General features: G+C 47.1%; 8 protein-coding genes across 8 annotated transcripts; 5 read left to right on the top strand and 3 right to left on the bottom strand.

Annotated features, from left to right (window-relative positions):
- Window positions 1-119: 119 nt before the first annotated feature.
- Window positions 120-4520, top strand: PAAG_06249 (transport protein SEC31; the record flags this gene model as incomplete). Its single annotated transcript, XM_002791938.1, has 8 exons — window positions 120-328; window positions 479-595; window positions 678-783; window positions 856-1089; window positions 1156-1242; window positions 1297-4021; window positions 4095-4393; window positions 4476-4520. 8 exons carry the CDS (start codon window positions 120-122, stop codon window positions 4518-4520), a joined length of 3822 nt encoding a protein of 1273 aa, XP_002791984.1.
- Window positions 4521-6625: 2105 nt separating this feature from the next.
- PAAG_06248 (hypothetical protein) lies at window positions 6626-6811 on the top strand (the record flags this gene model as incomplete). The annotated part of the gene is made up of 1 exon (XM_015845834.1): window positions 6626-6811. The coding sequence occupies one exon, from the start codon at window positions 6626-6628 to the stop codon at window positions 6809-6811; it is 186 nt and encodes a 61-aa protein (XP_015700060.1).
- A 352-nt stretch (window positions 6812-7163) lies between these two features.
- PAAG_06247 (peroxin 14/17) lies at window positions 7164-8405 on the bottom strand (the record flags this gene model as incomplete). The annotated part of the gene is made up of 1 exon (XM_002791936.1): window positions 7164-8405. The coding sequence occupies one exon, from the start codon at window positions 8403-8405 to the stop codon at window positions 7164-7166; it is 1242 nt and encodes a 413-aa protein (XP_002791982.1).
- A 523-nt stretch (window positions 8406-8928) lies between these two features.
- On the top strand, window positions 8929-9282 carry PAAG_12192 (hypothetical protein; the record flags this gene model as incomplete). The annotated part of the gene is made up of 2 exons (XM_015847713.1): window positions 8929-9001; window positions 9074-9282. The coding sequence occupies 2 exons, from the start codon at window positions 8929-8931 to the stop codon at window positions 9280-9282; spliced, it is 282 nt and encodes a 93-aa protein (XP_015702704.1).
- A 640-nt stretch (window positions 9283-9922) lies between these two features.
- Window positions 9923-11408, top strand: PAAG_06246 (hypothetical protein; the record flags this gene model as incomplete). Its single annotated transcript, XM_002791935.2, has 3 exons — window positions 9923-10841; window positions 10931-11037; window positions 11118-11408. 3 exons carry the CDS (start codon window positions 9923-9925, stop codon window positions 11406-11408), a joined length of 1317 nt encoding a protein of 438 aa, XP_002791981.1.
- A 332-nt stretch (window positions 11409-11740) lies between these two features.
- PAAG_06245 (hypothetical protein) lies at window positions 11741-12055 on the bottom strand (the record flags this gene model as incomplete). The annotated part of the gene is made up of 1 exon (XM_002791934.2): window positions 11741-12055. The coding sequence occupies one exon, from the start codon at window positions 12053-12055 to the stop codon at window positions 11741-11743; it is 315 nt and encodes a 104-aa protein (XP_002791980.2).
- Window positions 12056-12337: 282 nt separating this feature from the next.
- PAAG_06244 (hypothetical protein) lies at window positions 12338-12744 on the bottom strand (the record flags this gene model as incomplete). Its single annotated transcript, XM_002791933.2, has 3 exons — window positions 12338-12458; window positions 12540-12603; window positions 12684-12744. 3 exons carry the CDS (start codon window positions 12742-12744, stop codon window positions 12338-12340), a joined length of 246 nt encoding a protein of 81 aa, XP_002791979.1.
- A 310-nt stretch (window positions 12745-13054) lies between these two features.
- Window positions 13055-20086, top strand: PAAG_06243 (hypothetical protein; the record flags this gene model as incomplete). Its single annotated transcript, XM_015845833.1, has 1 exon — window positions 13055-20086. One exon carries the CDS (start codon window positions 13055-13057, stop codon window positions 20084-20086), a length of 7032 nt encoding a protein of 2343 aa, XP_015700059.1.
- Window positions 20087-20561: the final 475 nt, after the last annotated feature.

The following is a 20561-nucleotide window of genomic DNA, read 5'->3' as shown; positions in this document are numbered from 1 at the left end:
ATCAAACATTACTCTCCTTTGTACATATTCCATTTACGCATAGAAAACGCAACCCTCTGGCCCCTTGATCCCCATTTACCATCTGTGTAGTGGGTAGGCCCCCCTTTCCTATTCCCACAATGGTGCGTCTACGGGAAATCCCCCGAACAGCCGCCTTTGCCTGGTCTCCCGGCTCTGCGTTCCCCCTCATTGCCACGGGGACACGGGCTGGTGCAGTCGATGCAAACTTCTCTAATGAGACGGACTTGGAACTTTGGGATCTTGCCCTGGACACCGAAGGAGGTGCCGTCGAGTTACAACCCGCAGCAAAAATTAGTTCGGAGTCTGGGTATGGCTTTCTTTCCGTAATGATTATTTTATTTTATTTTATTTTTATTTATTTTTGGAACTTTTTTTCTTCGGGGATGGTTGAAAATTGTAGTATCAATTATGGAAGATGAGGTGGCTAATTTGATATTGAATTCTGATCATAAAACAGGTTTCATGACCTTGCATGGACGGAGTCGGATGATAGTTCTCGGGGCATCATTGCTGGCGCCTTGGAGAATGGGTCGTTAGATCTTTGGAGTGCAGATAAGCTGTTGAGCGGGGCAAGGTTGGTGTCCCATTTTTTTCCTCCGCGCAAACACAGGTTTTGGATAGCATTTTCCCGCTAACATATACAACTATACACGCAGTGATTCGCTCGTCTTGAGAGCCTCTCAGCATTCTGGCCCCGTCAAAACGCTACAATTCAATCCGCGACACTCGAACCTTCTGGCAACCGGTGGAAGCAAAGGAGAAGTACGTACATCTCATGCTAGCGCAAGGCAAATAGATTTCCTTTTGCATATGTCCATTTTCTAATGGCTACAGCTTTTCATCTCGGACTTGAACAATCTTGACCAGCCGTTCCGACTGGGAAATGTTGCAGCACGACTGGACGATATCGAGTGCCTCGACTGGAACAAAAAAGTGCCCCATATCTTGGTCACGGGAAGCAGCGCGGGGTTCGTCACTGTGTGGGATGTTAAGACTAAGAAGGAGAGTTTGACGTTGAACAATCTGGGGAGGAAGGCTGTTAGCGCTGTTGCGTGGGATCCGGAGAAGGTATTTGTTATTATTTCATGATTCTTTTTATAGGATGAGGTTTACTGACTTGAATCGTGTAACTAGCCAACAAAACTCGTCACGTCCATTCCCCTAGAGACAGATCCTCTGATTCTAGTTTGGGATTTGCGCAATACTAATGCACCTGAAAGAGTATGCTCTAAGTTAACCCTTCCTACAAGCAATACATTAACTAATTTGAAACAGGTATTGAGAGGTCATGAATCCGGAGTGTTATCACTTTCATGGTGTGCCCAGGATCCAGACCTACTCCTGTCCAGCGGCAAGGACAACCGGACCATCTGCTGGAATCCTCAGACCGGAGTTCAGTATGGCGAATTCCCCGTCGTCACCAACTGGACCTTCCAAACACGATGGAACCCCCATAACCCGAACATGTTTGCTACGGCCTCCTTCGATGGCAGAATTTCTATTCAAACCATCCAGAGCACTAGAGCTGATGCCGCAGCGCAAGCTGGAGCAAGTCATGGCCAGCCTGTCGACGATGAAGACTTCTTCGCCAAAGCTCAGTCGCAACCGCAAGTTTCCTCGTTTTCTCTGCCAAAGCCTCCCAGATGGTTGGAAAGGCCTGTCAGCGTTTCGTTTGGGTTTGGCGGTAGAGTGATATCTGTCGACCTTACGGAACCTGGTAAACCGGGCTGTCGCACTTCGAGAGTGAAAGTTACTCCTTTCGAAGTGGATTCAAACATCAGCAGTGCTACTGAGAAATTCGAAGAGGCGCTAAAGGCCGGCGACCTGCGGAGCATATGTGAATCTAGAATTCAAAATTCCAGGAGTGACTCGGACAAGGCTGATTGGAAGGTTATTGAAACATTGATATCGGAGAACCCGAGAAAACAGGTTATTACTTATTTGGGATTTTCGAACGAGGTTGATGAGGCTGCTGATAGCCTATCACAACTTGGACTGGGGAAGAGCGAGGGCGAGGTTAACGGGATATCTGGTGCATCTGACTCTCCCAGTCCCGGGGGTGCAAAAAGACATAAGCGGTTGTCTTCGATTTTTGATACGCATGCGGATAGCGATACCTTTCTTACAGATTTATCTGCTTCTAAGGGGGCTAGGACGAATGATCCGTTCCAGATCTATACTGGTTCCGAATCTGAGGCAGATAGGGGAATAACGCGAGCGCTTCTCCTAGGAGACTTTGAAAAGGCGCTTGATATATGTCTTCAGGAGGACCGGATTTCTGATGCTTTTATGATTGCTGTGTGCGGGGGACAAAAGTGCGTTGACAAGGCCCAGGAAGCCTACTTCCAGAAGCAGGCTCAGGGGCCGAACTATCTCAGACTGCTGGCTTCCATTGTTGGTAAAAACCTTTGGGATGTTGTGCACAATGCAGACCTTGCGAACTGGAAGGAATCCATCGCTACGATCTGTACATTTGCGACGAATGAGGAATTCCCTGACCTGTGCGAAGCTCTCGGGGATAGGCTGGAAGAACAAGCCAAAGCTAAAGACGACAAGGAGAGTCGTAAAAATGCTGCCTTCTGCTTCTTGATCAGTTCAAAGTTGGAGAAGGTGGTGGCTATCTGGATTGATGAGCTTCAAGAAAACGAGAGTAAGAGTATTCAGGAGGCCTCTGACGATACAAGTTTTTCGATTCACATTCGTGCTCTCCAGAGCCTTATCGAAAAAGTTACAGTCTTCCGCCAGGTCACCAAGTTCCAGGATACTGAGAAAGACAAGACGTCCGATTGGAAGCTTAGCAGCCTCTATGACAAGTATCTTGAGTATGCTGACGTTGTTGCAACACACGGACAACTGGGCATCGCTGAAAAATATCTTGATTTGCTGCCCCAGGCTCATTCTGCTGCTGAGACCACAAGAAACAGGATCAAACTAGCTACGCGCAAGACAGCTGCAAAGGCAGCTCCCTCCAACCAAGCTACCGCGTCCCGTCTGACCTCGAAGCCCCTGCCACAGCAATCCCCTGCGTCTCACGGAATGTTTGCGCCAAACGCGCCCATGACGCAGACAAGTAACCCATATTCCCCACCAGCTCCTATGCCAGCCAGCAATCCTTACCCGCCAACAGGAGCTACAACAACCTACTCCCCAGCAGGTTATCAACCGTCTCAACCACGGCCAGGCGCAGGACCTGTTGCTCCTCCAACGCAAACCTTTGGGGTAGCTGGACATTCAAACATCGGCCCACCGCCACGGGCCACAAATCAATCCCCATCCACAGTCACTTCATATACGCAGGCTACGAATCTCCCTGCCTGGAACGATTTGCCCGAAGGGTTCGCCAAGGCTCCAACTCCACGACGCGGAACCCCCAGTGCAGGTGCTGGTGTAATCAGCTCCCCCTTCCCAAACCAATCACCAAACCCGTCCCAATCTCCACGAGCAATGTCTCCCCACCCGCCAGCCCCGCCCAGGCAGCGGACATCAATGGCAGCCCTACCCCCACCAAAGGGACCCGCTCCTCCCCAGCGCATGACCTCCCCTCCCTCCGTGGGACACCATCCTCCCTATGGCTTCCAGCCACCCGAGAGACCTCCATCGACTACGTCAAACCCATATGCCCCGACCACAACTCAACCACCAGCCGGACCGGGTATGAACATCCCTCAAATTCCCCGCGGGCCGTCCCCTTACAATACCCCGCCGTCTGGCCCACCACTGTCGAACCGTTACGCTCCAAATTCCGCTGCGCAGCCATCTGGGCCCCAACATCCTCGACCTGCGGCCGCTCCATACCCCACTAACCCCCCCGCGCCTTCACCAGGCCCGTCGCCATACGCGCAACACCAACCTCCACCTCTACAGGGCCCGTATGCACCCCCTAGCGCGCCAGGTGGAAGACCAGAGCCCCAGCACCAACCACCACCCGCAGGGCCGGCACCGGGTTCGCAACCAGGTACAGCGCAGTCGCAGAAGAAGACAGCTGTCCCCCCTAAATACCGTAAGTGCCCTGCCCCTGCATGTATACAAACAAATAAATTATAAAATCGACTTACCAATTTAATTCAATACAGCTCCTGGCAACCGCAGCCACATTCCCGCAAACGCACAGCCAATCTTCGAAATCCTCTCCGCCGACATGCAGCGTGTTAAATCACGTGCCCCATCCTCTTTCAAAGCGCAAGTCAACGACGCTGAGCGCCGGCTGAATATTCTCTTTGACCATTTGAACAACGAGGATCTGCTCAGGCCGGGCACGGTGGAGAGTATGGTTGAGCTTGCGCGGGCATTGCAGGCGCGCGACTATGATACGGCACACTCGATTCATTTGGATATTTTCACTAATCGGAATGAGGAGTGCGGGAATTGGATGGTAAGTTGTTTGGAGTTTTTGATTCTCGTTATCTCGTTTCGTATCAATGAAGTGTGCTAATGATTTTGTTTGTGAAATATAGGTAGGTGTGAAGCGTTTGATTGGCATGAGCAGGGCCACTCCCTGAATATAGCGGTTATATAAATGGTTTTTTTTTCGCGGGTTTTTAGTTTTTATACATTCCATTGCTTGGGAGCTAGATGTATCTCCTCACTTTCATTTCCCTAAATAGCAAGTAGGAGGGGGGGCTAAGGGAAGGCGAAGGATGAATGAGTCGACTTTTCTACGGGCGATCGACACAGGAGAAGAGAGAGACAAAAGTAATGAAAACCGAAGACACGAAAGAAATAGGATCATGAAATTGAGCGAGTTGAGGATGTGACGATTGTATTTTTCGTTTTCTATCATTTTTATTTTCCTTTTTATTGTTTTTGCGAATATTTTTCTTACTGCTATTATATTCTCGCTGTCTTTAGATATCTTTAATATCAACTTAAACTTACTAGGTTTTTATACTTTATTTTACCTTATTGTTACTTTTATATTAATGGCGATGGAGTATTGATTTTTCCCGCCCACATTTTTCCCACTCCGTATTTCAGGGGTTATGGGGCGACGCTGGAGATATGAAAATTTCATGTTTAGAAACAACTCCATGTAGAAGGGTACATAAAATAAAGGAAAACTGCCCCATAATTATGGAAATATCCACCGAATTTTCTTTATTTCTTTGTTTACCTAAGTTCTCACCGCGGGTTAATGTATTATCATCTGCCAGACCTCCCATAGTGAGAAGGAAAGCGAGTGAAACATATCATGAGGAAACCCCACTAATGAGACAACAACCGAATAGAAAATGAACAATTACGAGCCCGCCCCCCAAAAAAAAAAAAAAAAAAAAAAAAAAAAATTCAACAAAAGCGCCCCAACGGCAACTGTCCCCAAAATCGGCTGTATCCTGACTACTCTCACGATGCTTATACGGCACCATCTGTACCCTTCTCTCCAGAGGAAAATGACTGACGGGATACACAAAAACGGCGCAGTCAAGCTCATTAACGTATTAACCCACACCCATCTAATAGATCTTTTAAAATTCACCGTGCCGGTGCTAGGCTTCCCCATCTCCTTCCCGTCATCCTCCACACCTGTATTTTCTCCAGAGCCATTGTGCCGTATCCTCAATCATGAACTCAATGGTAGATGAGGGAAAGAAGAGCATGGAGCTGTAGTGCGCCGGCTGTTGAAAACATATCAGAGGCCAGATACTACCAGATCACGATTGCCATCTGGCGCACGATGAAATCGAATTGCCGGGTACACTGGTTACCGTAAAAGGATGGAGGTTTGGTGACCTTTTTTCCTAGCCACGAGTTGCCGATGCCGCGTACGTTCATGTCTATGCTCATCGAAGGGGCCTGATGAGGCCTGATGAGGTTAAAAAAGAGCAGATTTATGTCATGGACTTAGCAGTGTGACTGGCACTGTTGCCATGCTACCATTGCAGGTGACACTTTTGCTCAAGTCTAGGCAGGTGATGTATTGGAGGTATCCAGCGGCAGCAAGGAAGAAGATCCCAATGATGCGGAGCGGAGAGCCCCTTGTGGGTGTAATTGATTAAGAATGCATTTTTCCTGGGATATGAGTGACGAAACAGAGAACGGGGAGGAAAGTCGATATGTTATTCAACAGGGTGACTTCTAACATATTGGCTGTTGGAGTTTTAGGGTGGAGATCTCCTGGGAAACCCCACCGGGTCTCAGCTGAGCGGAAAGTGAAGCTTTTGCTCAGAGTCATACTCTTACGGATCCAGTCTCACGGGTTATATAGTTTCCGCAGTCTTGAAGCTGAGACTCCAAAATTTGGCAAACTGCTAACAGCGACGCGAGCATGAAGATTCCAGGCCAGAGAGGCATGGTGTCATTCGGAGAGTTGGAGGCCGGGAATGACAGAGGATATTGGCACTCCAGATTCAATCATCATCGTACTGACGTCTTTGGGCCCTGTCTTTAGATTAGTTAGTTATTTAATTAAATGCTTACGTTTTCCCCGCCGAGCGGGCCGCAGTGGTCATTGGCCAAAGAGTACGGGACGAATTGCAGCTGTCAATGAGCAGCAACAGCCATCATTGGAGCAGATCTAACACTAAATACGCACTTAGCTGGAAGTAGCGTATATTCGAACTGGCGAAGCTAGAAACGCACTGTTTCACCTCAGTCGACCCTGGCAACCATGAGCAGATCATATGTACGGCAGGAATCCAGAGCATACGGACCTATTCAACAACTCCGGAAAACACAACCCCCGAAGCAGAACAGCGGGGTGGAAGGTTTGTCGGTGTCCCAACTTCATACTCGCACCAGCGGATTACCAGGTGCCAAGGGTATCATTATCAGCAAACTGGATAAGATGTCTTAACTTGACGCAGAATAAGACTTCGTAGGACGGGGGTAAGAGAGTTATGATATCATGTTAGGATATAGAGAAAGTAGAAAAGATTCAAAGAAATAAGCAATGGAAAATATATTGCGATTCGTTGGGCTATCACAGGGAGGCTGTCGCAATCTCAATTGTTCGCTGTCGGCTAATCTTAGCTTTCTACTATTATCATAAACCCAAAGTGTAGTAGAATACATGGAATGGGAATTGAAACAAAGAATTTCTTCTTCCGTATGCGTTGAATCAAAAAGAACAATAATTGAGGATAATGAAAGCAGGATCGGGAAATGGGAGGAAAATTTGTATGACAAAATAGTGACAGATGCTCTCTCTACCGAGTACCGGTTGTTGGAATAGTGGATCTAATACCAGTGCCAGTAGGGAAATTTCTCGCACTGAGCAAAGTCCCCTTTACGCTTCGAATCTCTGTCTTAAAAGCAGCAATAGCATCTTCGTTGTTTTTGGCCCCAGATTTTCCGTTCCCGCCCACTGGCTTGGAAGAATCATTGTATACCATATACGGGTAAGGGCTATTGTTGTAGATCAAGCCATCTAGATAGCTTTTCAATTCCCACAGAGAATCGTTAGTTGCATTTTGTATAGTGCCCGTGGTATCTTCGTCGGATAGATAATCAGTTAATTGTGATGATATTGATTTGAGCCGCTTGGTGTGCATATTTACTGTCTTTTGAGAGGAGGATAGATCACCCGTGTCCAGGCCTTCAATTGGCGTGGACAGGGTAGATGAAGCCTGTGAGAGAATTGGTGATGTTTGTGTTGCAATGTCTCTGTGGAAAAGTTCTGTGGGATCTGATGTTATAGAATCCGCATCATCATCATCATCATGATGTAACTTTTGGTCGTCTTGTGAGGTGCTCGGGAGGAGAGGTGGGATCGAAGACACATTTTTCTCCAGCTTTTCATTCAAAGCGGTGATGTTCCGCCGTGCTGTTTCGGCCAATTCATGGCGGGCAAGCGTGAGCTCTTCCAGCATTGGCTTCAGTAGGAAGTGGCTGGCGCCGTATATGGTAGACGCAAGCCCAGCAGCACCATATAGAGTGTTCATAACGCCTTGGAATGTGACTAGAGGTGGCGGCTTCCGTGCTTGGAGGATGAATTCGGGATATGTTATAATAGGAGGGGAACTGGAGCCAGAGGCTGGACTTTGAGAGCTTGGGATTTCGGGCGAGGGTGGAGGGGCCGTGCCAGATGTGACCGTCTGAGGAGGAGCCTGAGCACTGTATGATATTGATTTCGTAAAATCCTTTGTTGGTGATGTCGTGTCAGCGCTCGTAGCCTCTGGGTTTCTTGATATGCCGAGCAGCTTTTGGATCTCGTCGTTGCGAAGGCCCTTGGTCTCGAGGAACGAGATCTTTTTATCCGTTGGTGCGTCTCGTATTGACTCATCTTTTAGAAATCTTAAAGCTTCTTCTATGAGAGTGTTTCTGGAGGATGTCTCTGTCTTGTTTCCATCTGCTGTGGGAGCAGTGGTGGAATCTGATACCGTCTTGTCTGGCGCAGGGAGTTGCCAGCCTGGGATAACCGGGGCTTTCGGCTTTGAATCGTCACTCATGGTAGTTGGACAACAAATTGAATCAATTTAAAACACACGTAAAACATAGAAGACAGGAGGCAAAGATCACTGGATGCTATGAAAAATAAAAATGTAAACGTTGTTCTCTCTTATCTGGACAACAATATTAATGCTGAAGATGTTGAGAATAACTTTGGAATGCGGTAGGTAGGAGTCGCAGTTGGACCTCGGCTTGCTTAATCATCCATTATGGTAACTACGACTAGTTAACTAAATAACTACGGTAACTTTAAATAACGTTAATTGTGGTAAATATGGTGGTAATCAGGATACGAGTACGGAGTAACTACACCAAATGGGCTGCTTACTAGCAATAAGGTACCTCCCTCACCAAGTAAATATGATATGTTTATTAAGTACCCCAGTACCCAGCTGCAATGCACCCCCAAACTTGAGTCTTCCTTCTCCTGCTCAACATCTCGACGTCCCATCACTTTTGATATTGGCTGCTTCATGAGGAGCTTTTCCCACAAATTGTCTTAGGTTTCCCCATTTCTTTGCGATGCGAAAGGTATTGGAATCCACTACGACTAGCCCTTGCACGCCATACTTTGAGTTTCCTCAGCTGCTAGACTGTTCCCCACCCAGTAGCCAGCAGGGGGGCTGGCGTTTAACTATCATCTAATTACTCGACCTTGCTACCATAGCGGCTGCGACAAGGCGTTCTCCTCACGTCCAGTCGACCCACGGCCTAGCAGACCGAAATTCCATGGCAGACAGGCCTCTAACACGAGTTTGCCAACAATCTGACCGTGAATCGTCGTACTACCAAAATACGGAGGCTACCAGCAGCACAGACGAAAGCAGCGACGATTGGCGGTCCCAGACCCCAATTCAATCCAAGTCCACCAGGTAAGATTTTACCCTTTGAAGTTGAGTGTATTGTTCATCTCTGTTTGGTGTTTGGATTGGATGTCTGCCTGTTTCTTCCTCGACCTCCCAAACATCCAGCGGTTTTCCCTTCCAAGGTTACTTCTCCCCATTTGTCGGTTGAAAGCTTGGGACGATTATGACGCCAGCTATTTATTTAATAAACACCAACCTCTCGGGCAGCTGCTTTGTTAAATAACTAGGTAGTCCTTGAGTAACCAGAAAGGTTAGCAATGGTACTGCTGCACGGCGACAGCTTCGGGCGTATGGTGTTTGGAAGGTAGTATCAGCGTAAGAGCGCTCCCGCTCTTTGTACACATACAGGCTGAGACTGGCAGCGGTGCTTTGCATATGTGGCCTTTCGCTGACTACCGACCTCTCTCGCTTGCATAACCCTGCTGATTGCTGTGCTATATAAAACCACATTCGTCTCGCACCTTTAGGTGCTATGTTGAAGAAACACATGGATTTTTCTAACCGCCCTTGCTCTACGATGATCTGGCACATTCACCTCCCCTTTCGCATCCCTTGATCATAACGTTTGACTCTCGTCCCACATTTACTACCATGAGAGATTTTTCCTTTCCTGAGCCTACAATTTTTATAACATACACGCACTCCCGATCATGTCTACTCAGCGTTCGCTCCGATCTCATACCGGCTTAACCCATGTGTCTTCTCCTCTTTCTAACTCTATATCAAGATATCGCAGAACCACAGACGAAGCTGTGTCCCCTCCATCGGTTACTGTGTCTCGTTTGCCCCTCAGCCCGCCTAAAGACGCACACAGGTCTATTCGTCTGAAAGTTAAGATGCCGTCGAGCAAGCTTAGGGAGGTAACTAGTGGAGCAGAAAAACACCATCACAATATCTTCACGGAACCAGTGATCGTCACGGGACCGAGAAATAGTCGATCGAAGAAAACATTGGTTGAGGTGGACACAGATGAAGATGAGGAGGTTGAGGAATCGATGGGCGAAGAGGATGGGGAACAATCGCAAACATCTGATGCCGATGGGAGTGATGGTGAAGAAATTGGAAACGATAGCGAGGATGCTGATGCTGATGCTGATGCTGACGGCGATGATGATGTTGATATGGATGATGTACTGCCAATCCCACCAAACGTCAAGCAGGCTGTTTCTCGACCAACAGTTTCTGTTACGGCCGCTGGGGAGAGTAGATTGAACCACGCGGACTCCACCATGAACCTTGACGACGACGATGATGAGGAGCTTTCCGAACTGGATTCCGAGGCCGATGCTGATGGAGAGCCAGATGAAACAGTTATGCCAGAGGATCCAGAGGAGCCAGAGGAGATTGTTGAGGACGAGGATATGGAAGAAGAAGAGGAGGAAGAAGAAGAAGAAGAAGAAGAAGAAGAAGAAGAAGAAGAAGAAGAAGAAGAAGGAGAAGTAGAGTTAGAGAGTGATAGCGGCACTCCAATCACTGGCAGCAGATCAAGTACCCCTGACGTAAGTAAATTGACTAAACGGCAGCGAGGCCGGATGGAGCTTGGAGGCGATTTTTTGCAGTTGCCAATGGGTAAGAATTCTCTCTGGATAAGACCCTTTTAAACTTTTAAATCTTGTATGAGTGCAATGATGACTGACGCATTTAATCCGCACATTTAGAACCGCAAGTAAAGAAGCACCTAACTGCAGAGGAACATGCCATGCGACGCGCTGAAATGGCACGAAGAAGGAAAAACCTCAGCGAAAAGCGAAACGAAGAAGAAAAGGTAACACCGCCTTCTCCATACAACACCCGCCCTCTCACCGTCTATTTTCTAACATTACTAACGCGTTTAAAAAACACTAGATGGATACAATTAACAAACTTCTCAAGAAACAAGCACCCAAACGACGGGGCAAGATCTCTGCAGCCGAGACGGCAGCTGGTGGCGAAACAACACCTAGAGCCCAGGAGCCACAGGAGCCAGAAAAGCCTGAGCCGACAATGATACGCTATGTCTCGAACCGGGAAGGGTGTAGAGTTGGTGTTCCGGAGGAATTGTTTGGTACTCCTGCTGGACGCATTTTTGAAAATGGGTCGACGACACGAAGCATAGGATCAGGGCAGGGCCATCGACGGCTTGTAGAGGAGGTGTGAAAAGTGGAATTTCTTTCCTCTAATGTTATATTTTGCATAACTAAGGTATCTTGGGTTGTTTTGATTCAGTGAGGCGTTGAGTAGCTTTTATCTCCCAGAGGTGTTCTGCAGATTTGTAGGAGGATAAAAAGGGGTGGGGAACATGGAATGTATAGTACTGGATAGTGTTATTGCGCAGATTACTTTTCCAGTTGAATATTGCTACTGTTATGAAACATTATGCCTTCAAAACCGTTCGGTTCATAGACCTTGTCGCCAACTGACGAAACCATACTAGACTTTGTTCTCAAATAAAAATACAATCTAACAGCTTCGAGACCTCTGGCTGTCTACTATCTCGCCTTCTTTGTATGTTTTTCACTTCCCAGCCACCAACAAACCTTTTCTTCCAAGTGACCTTCCTCCAAAAGAATGTCGGGCCGTATTGCCAATTTTTGCACAAGTTCAGGCGTAGCCGGCATCCGTACTTTGCCGGTTCTTCCATAACTTCTCCCCTGATGGGGAATACAGTCGTCTCTAACACTGACTGGCACCATGAGTAGATCCCCCGAAGTGCGAAATTTTGCAAAATCGAGACATAATGGGGATTGACAGGCCCCACTAGAGGCTGCTTCACCGACTTGACCAATATGGGATAAAATGGACATTGTGCCACGTCTGTGTCTTGGTATACATGGCAGTGCAACTTTTGATTCCAAGAACAAAAAATACTCCCCATGAAGCCCTTTAGATGGTAGAGTTATTCATATATGTATTTCATTGCAATCGTCCTGTCCTAGCGATTGCCTCTCTTCCACAGAATTTATTGCGAACCACTGCGATGAAGTCCCTTCATAGCGTCTGGTTTCCATCAACAACGGTACATACATGAACAGGGCACAGTCCCTTTTTGCCTTCCCACGGAGATTTTGGAAAAGATAGCTTCAGGGCTATAATTTGGACGATTCCGGTGTGGTTTCAATATTTCTATCCGTGTCTGGTGAAGCGGTTGAGTTGATCACAGCGTGTCTCGTGGGTCGTAGTGACGGTGATAGTGATGAATCTTTCTCGCTGAAATTTTGCAGTATGGATGTCAGCAATGGTATGTATGTATTTACCATATCAACACAGGACCAATAGAATATAACCTACTTTGCCTTTTTATTCTTTTGATCAGCCTCCGGACTCATGAATGAGGGCGCAAATGTTACATATCCTGTCCATCAAAATGCCGGAGGCTTAGCCAAATAGTCGGAAGAGAATTCAACAGCAATGGGATAGCGGTTCATAGCATACCATTAAGCACGCCAAATCCCACAGCTAAGGCGACTGGAACAAATCCGTGCAGTCGGCCCATCGTAAATGATGTTTGTCATTCAATTTACGTGTTGAATAAATTGGACTAGTTATGTTAATAGTTAATTTGTTATCCCCTTGTTAATATTTGAGTGACTTTGGGTTAAACGTCGATATCACGTGAAAACACTTCACCCCTAACGGGAACGCGTCTTCCGACGCGACGGGAAAAATATTCACAATCATTCACATAAAACAATTCTAGGGAGTAGACACTTTGAATACTCCCGTAATTGCTCCTAAATTTACTTGTTGGTCCCAGATATTGATATGACAGTATAAGGCGATGGGTTATCACCGTTGGCTTGCAAATGGAACTATGGCGAGAGCGTGGCTTCGTTCCAGACTCCGATGAAGACGAGGACTTTGAGAGCCAGCAAAACGATAAACCGAGTGAAAGGAATGGAGAAACCACAGAGCCTGTCATATGTGAAGTTGAAGCACATATTCCTGAGGACTCGAATACCCATGAAAACCAGGGAGACTGGAAATACGATTGGCCTGAATCACAGCTTGCTTCTCAAGATTTGGTGGGTTTACCTTCTGAGAGTCAGCTCTCCGATAAGTTGAATGAAGGATCCGGAAGGGTGATAGAGTCCACCATTCGTGATGATGATGAAGATATACCGGATGCCTCGAATATTCATGAAAGCCTAGAAGACTGGAAAGATGATCCGCCCGAATCACAGCTTGATCCGCAAGCATCGGCTGGTTTATATTCTGGGGGCCGCTCCTCCGATAAGTTGAGTGAAGAAGCTGGAGGAGCCACGGGTGAAGCTACGCATGAAGGTGAATATATTACGGGGCACGTTGATTCCGATGAACTTCGAGGAGATCAAGATCCAGCTCAGGATGGTCCTGAATCTCAAGTTGTTTCCCTGGTATTGGATAATGCACCTCCGGAGGCCGATGACCTAGAGGACGACCCGCTGCAATATGATTACACCTTGAGTACCTGGATTTCGAGGGCTGGACGGTCTAGCACTACGGGGAATGATACGGCATCGTCAAATGCGATTCGACACCCACAGTCAAGCAGCACGGGCCGTAGCTCCTCCCCTGATGACCTGCAATTCGAACAGCATTTCCCATCACGAACCCCAATCAAAAGCGCATGCCAGTTGAATGATGAGAAAGGAGAACAAGAGAGTGGTAGCGAAGATTCGTCTCTATCACCAGCGCAGTCTAACCCGCCGACCCCACCATCTTTTCGGACTTCAGGCCCAAGGAGAGCTCTTAGAAACCGGAAATTCATTAACCTCCACCCCTACTTGGTAGATCGAGCAGAGTATCAAAGATGGTGTGCTAGCAATAATATACGCCCTGTGCGGGTTCCAACTACGGAGCGTTATTCTATTCGACAGGAGGAGTCGCAAGAACAGGAATTTGTGCATGAGAACGTGCCTCCTTCAAGCAGCCCGGCTACATCGATTCAATTCCCATCGGGGTCTCCTGCTGCTGGATCTAAGCGCAAAAGGTTGACACAACGTGCACGCAAATTTGGAGGCTTTCCTCACACTGCCAACACCAGCAATGGTTTTAGACCTACAAGCTCTGTAAAGTTGGCGTCACAGCCGACACATTACGCAAATGCTTTTGGGAAACTTCGGAAAATATCTCATGCACATGGAGCACTTGGAAACGAATTGCGGGAAAACAGATCAAACGAGATACAGATTGTGATTGATAATAGATTGCCACAAACTCCCCCTCGAGAACGTAACGCTATATTCGATGTTCCATCCTCTTCACCTACCCCTGACCCAAAGTCATCCAACAACATACTTCAAGGACCACCTGAATTCCGGTTTCCTCGTGGAGCTAGCCCTTCTCCTCTTGGCATCACTGTTTTGGAAAATGATGAAACATCTCGAAATTTGGAAGTGATCTCAGTAGATGACTCACTTGACTATGATCTACGGACTAGTCCAAAACCTGCTGGGTATTTGCACCCGCAATCACCATTACAGCTGGCAACAGAGGGGTCAACCGACGAGGGTGAAGAACTAGGCCGAGGGGAGGAAATGCAAGACACAGAGGGATCGGAAGAACATGAATACATGGAGGTCAAACGGCTGATGCGAAAGATTAAGGGGGTACTGCCTGCTTCATGGCCGCGACTTGATCTCCAAAAGCAACTAGAAATGGAGAAGGCAGCAGCAGAGAAATCAAGGCTAGATTACCTACGGAATCGACGTCAGAGCGGAAAAGGTGTAGCCCAGAGAATTTCCAGAAATAGGAGTAATAGCTATACCCGAAGACCTCCCCCGACTCCTATCTTTATAGCTGATGAATCTAGTTCGGATAGTGAACTGACTCTCACTGCTCAAAACTCGCGCGAACCACTCCCACAACTGATGGACACGGATGACCTAAGTCAAGACGCTGATGACATTCCCGAAGATAACCGTATTGACTATATGCTCCCTCCAGTGCCTCGGAGACAAAAACAACGCAGTCTACAACTCCATCGCGGGCTACAATCAAACCAGGAGAAGAGACCGCGCTCAAGTTTTGCTTCACGACGGAAACAACGGCCTAAACATCAAGCAAAAATTACAGATACCCTGAAACGGTCACGAGTCACTAGTCCACCATCGAAACCCCGTCTCCCAAGATTGGGGATATTAGATTCATCAGATGTAAAAGACCAACCAGTTCTGAAGCAACCACAATTTCTACGTGTCGCTGCGCGACAGGCGCGATCGCGCAGAGGCTTTGGCCGGAAGAGCCCGACCAGAACATATTTAAAACTTGGAACAAAACTGGACACGGAGGATGCCAACAAGTCGTTAAGAGAGTGGAGGGCGGGTTCGCTTCGTCAAAGTAAAATTACAGACAATAACTCAAGTAAGAGGCGGCGACAGTCATACGGAAACAATGCGGTGGGGAATACCCACGATGAATCTAATCAAAGTACTGCACACCAGGCTTGGATGGATGCTCGGCAATCTGTGCTACGAATGGATGTTGACGTTAGGAGTGCTATAAGTGATCAAACCAAGGCTCCTTCGGAATATCGTCTTTCGGTACAGGAGGGAAGTGTAAAATCAGCACGACTGTCCAACACCAGCGGGAGGGTTGGCCAGCAGTGGGCGGTAAGGAGGCGAGGTTTTGCGATTTCATCACTCAGGCGAAATGCACCAAGACCTGCGCAGTTGGACTTCTCCAGGGCGAGTACCCGTGCGCTCAATCGTGCATCGAACTTTCAACGTTCATTGTCTGCACTCAACTCACTGTACAGGACTCAGGCTTCATCTCTCGTTAGAAACACCGGCTTGCCAATGGCAAGGTTTTTGGCTGAATCCCCTTCTGGTCATGATGCTCATACATCGGGGTCGCATGAAAAAACCAATAGCCATGGTAATTTATCGCTACTTCCCGAACAAGGCCAGACAAGACAGCCTCGTCAACCAAGAAAACGGGCTCCCCGGCAAGTCAATGTGCAAACTGTTGAGCACCAACAACCTCCAAGCGTCGATATGGACGTCATTGAGACCAATTCTGTAAAATCGGTCGAAGCCACTCAACATCCTTCTCTTATAGGTCTCAAACCATCGGAAGCAGTATATACAATCAATTTTGACATTGTCCCGCTCCAAATCGGTACCTTTTTCCATTCGTCGACGTTCATCGGAAGTGGAGATTTTTCGCGCTCTATGCAACTCTCATCTCGCAATATGGACCATGATAACGGGAATGCCGTTATACAATACGCTAATAATACGTATCAATGGAGTGCATGGAGTGAATCGGTTTCTTCAGAGCTTGGTACTTTGCTAGATACAATTTTAGAAACGGTCAGCACATATGAACCCCCTAGTAATGGAATAACTCGTGATCCCTCCACAAAAATGGGCCACCCGGTGGAAGCCTTCCGGTCTATTATCACTTACGTGAATGACAAGCTATTTTTCATGGACCCAGTCGATAGATTGATGTTTGTGGACAGGTGCTTAGTCCTGTTAACAAAAACCTTTGATACCCTGCAACTCTTGGCCACGGATGGGCCTTCCTCGGATTCTGCTACGCCTACAACATCTATACATTTCCGAATGAAACTGGAAGTGCTAAATTACGTTTTTACTAATCAAATACGTCAAATTGCATCGCATGAACTGGTTCAATCCATCAAATACTCCGAGATTGTTGGCAAGATGAATGCGGCTCAAAATCGAATCTTACAAGCTGTTTTAAGTGATAGGGGCTTAACAGACATCAGACAGTTTCTCGAGGAAGTTAAATGGCGACAGCAGCGAGAATCGGGAATTAAAGACGAACATCCGTTCTTGGATGCTTTTGTGATTGTCCAAAAAATATTCTATACAGATCCGATGCTCTGTGGCATGAACGAAGATCTTTTATCCCAAGCAATTCTGGCTCCATTCACTTCGCATTTGCCGAATGATGCTCGCGAATTGGAGAAACTGTGGAACGGAGTGTTTACCACCCTTCCACTGTATGAGTTTGATGAGATGGGAATTTTTCGACCAGGGAAACGATTTAAAGAGAATTTCGATCAGTGGCAGACGATCAGGCGTTTGCTATCACCTGTTTTCGATACGTATACGCTTCCTTCGAAAATGTCTTCTGCGCCATTCAATAATTACTGTCGCACGTTGTTTCACCGCTGTTTTTACTTGATTGATGGTTGGGAATGGCGGCATAGCAAAGTTATACTGGATACCCTCTTTGATTTTTTCGCGAAAAACATGCTTCATAATCTTAACCAGGAACAATCTTTTGGCTCGCCGGGTTTTCTTGACGAACTCGATCGGCAGCCTATGCTAGAAATGGAGCCTAGGGATAGCTGTTTTCACATTCTGTTGAAAACCATCGGGCTGGGCTTACGAAAAATGGGTGATTTATACGACAAGAAAAAGATCCGGAATTTCGCATGGCGCTTGTTACCAAACCACGGCCGGGACTATCCGAAGGACCAACCGCTTCGCGTTGAAGATCTTGACGCCCTAAGAAATCACCACGATCTTCTGTGTACGCTGTACTGGGCTACCCCTGACACCTGTCGACCACGAGTTGAAATTATTCGCAACCTGGTGCATCCCGCCCGATCTCACACGGAAGTCTGCAGCATTAATATCCATTCCTGGTTGAGATTGGTTAGGTTTAAATTATCGACTGATGAGAACAGTGCAGGACTAATCCCTTTTGCCGAATGGCATGCATCATTCGTTCTTGACATGTTGCAACAGCACTCCCACGCTCGGACGGATATAGAAGCTCAAGCAGCGTCAAACTCTCTCTTTTCTCGGCAAACTATCGAGAAGGCTGTTATTGACTATCAGAAACCAATAGAGTCCCTACTAAGCGTTGCACTTGTCAACTTGAAGATTGCAATTGATTCTGCAAAAGCTCCCGTCGAAGCCAAAGTTTTAGTAGATAGATTTCCTCTCGCCAGATTACTCGAGCTTTTGAACACCAAGATTCCCCGCTTACAACCTCTTATTTGTAACACGCTAGATATCGTGCTTGCTTACACGAATTCTAACACGAAATCCCGTGCACCAACTGGGCTTGTTGACACCGGCGATGATAGTCAGGAGTTTGAAGGGTGGGCGGTATTTGCGGAATTATGCGAGCAGGAAGAGGGACGACCCAAAGCAAACCCACCTGTTGAGCATTTGGATGACACCATTCGCCCTGCCTTAGCTCGATTTCTTTCCTCTTGCTTTGGTGAAGACCAAGCTCCAGACGATGTTGTACTTCTTAAAGTTGTTAATTCCTGGGCCTCGGTTGCTTATACTCTCGTGAGCTACGGATTGAGAGAGTGGGGCAGCTATCTCGGTCAATATGGCGAAGATTCGTGGGCTTCATTGAGAGCCACAGACCAAACGCGGAAGTTTTTGCCTTATTTTCTCTCCTGTTTGATTGAAAAGGACAAAATATTTTATACTGAATGCAAACGACAAGTACTACATCACTGGATGGAATGCATTGTTGCAAGGGGTTCATTGCTCAAGTATCAGCACGTTTTGACCAATGCCATCATGAACGTGGATGGTTCAGATGCGATGCTGAGCAACCTCCCATTCTCGAGAAATCCGATCTCCCAGCGATACGAAATCACCCTGCAAGAGTTTTCTCAGAGGAGATTATCGCTTATCTCATGCATTCTTTCCAATATGCGAGAACATCTCTCCGATGCTGAAGATCTTGGTGCTCATATTGTGCAAAACAGCAGGAGTCAGTATCGCGAGCTCGTTGAAACTCTAATGGGAGCAATGAAATCTAATTATAGTGAATTGGGCAAAATCGACGACTCGGTACAGTCCTCATACGTGGGTTTTGTACATCGCATAGTTGCATTTCTCCAGCAACACTCGCAAAAGATATGCCCGATTGATCCCTTCTTCACAAATCCAAGTAGATTTCCTCTTCCCGCAGATGATCCAAATTATATTGTCGGCAAGTTGAAAGGCTATTCAGTCCGTCTTACATCCAGCAAAGTCGCCAACGAACTCTTTACCTTCCTCCATCATGTGTCTGAACGAGCAGCAGTCGACGGTCAGCAGATGGACCTAGTAGACCAGCTCTATGCTGCCATGACGGAATCCGCTGAACCGGGCGAAAACCACCAATCCACAATCCGGATTTTCTTCCTTCGCTGCATCCTCCCAGCCTACATAGAAGTCTGTCTAGTCGCTCCCGGGGCGTGGATCCTAGTGCGGCCTCTATTACAGTCCCTAACGCGGATATTGATGGAATCAATCCTATTCATTAATGCATACGACGGCAACTGCGTTTCAGTCCTCGTGGGCGCTCTGACCTGTTACTTTGAAGCAGTTGACAGTGCTGTACGCCTTTTGGTGGACTACCCTGGTTTACTTGATGAGCCACATATTCTACTTACCGTCACCTCCCTCTTAGAAACCATTACTACGTCGCTCCCCGCCATAGACTACTTGGACCGAAGTTCCAGCCAAGCGGCAACTCTCGTCGCTTATGTAGATATTTTCAAGCAGTTTGTGCTCTTCGCAGCATCCACTCTCCTAAACCCAGAGAATGCCCTTGCTCCACAAACTCTTGACATGGCGCTTACTCACATATCCCAAGAAAATAACTACCATCCACCGTCACAATTTTTTGCCGATGCTCGCGGCTTTGCCGCGCGTGGTCTTCAATCCAGGTTCCGAGATGGCTGGTTTTTTCGTAATGGGAAATATTTTGTCCGTCCGGAACATAGCCAGCAAGTGAAGGAAATCGTTGTTAATGATCCGGCATGTACATCTGCAGCTTTTGCTAAAGAGGCCTTTATAAAAACTGTCGAGATATTTTTTGGTACAATGGATGGGCTGCAGACGTTTTCTTCCTCATCCTTCTAGCTCGTTATGGTTTTACGGCTGGCTACATATGTTGAAATGACACTTTCATGTTAGATCATGGGGAAAGGGCGGCGTTTTAGAGTGTAGATATAGGTTTGATGTTTTCCTTGTCGAGCTTGTCTCCTTTAGCCGCATTGATAACAAATGACGATGCCTTTTTTTGACTTAAGACATATTGTGAATGTGTTTTTGAATGCTTTGGCTGTGGTCATCCTGGTTGTGTATATATACTCGCTTCTTATCGTCCTTGGGTAAATTTTCCAAACCTAGCAGACCTGGAATGGATATTGATTGACACGTAAATGAGTGGTTGTGAATTCCTGGGATTTACATATTCAAATCGAAGGAAAGTAGATATTGCGGAATACAGTCAACCATTTATAAACGCCTGCAACAACCACCCTGGAGAGAGTTGGGTAATAAGACATGCCAAACCTGGGACGATGGAGACACTGAAGAGACAGAAATTGACACC

This window comes from Paracoccidioides lutzii, assembly GCF_000150705.2.
Source record: "Paracoccidioides lutzii Pb01 unplaced genomic scaffold supercont2.17, whole genome shotgun sequence".
In the NCBI taxonomy this organism is placed as follows: domain Eukaryota; kingdom Fungi; phylum Ascomycota; class Eurotiomycetes; order Onygenales; family Ajellomycetaceae; genus Paracoccidioides; species Paracoccidioides lutzii.
This window is presented reverse-complemented; position numbering and strand designations above follow the sequence as displayed.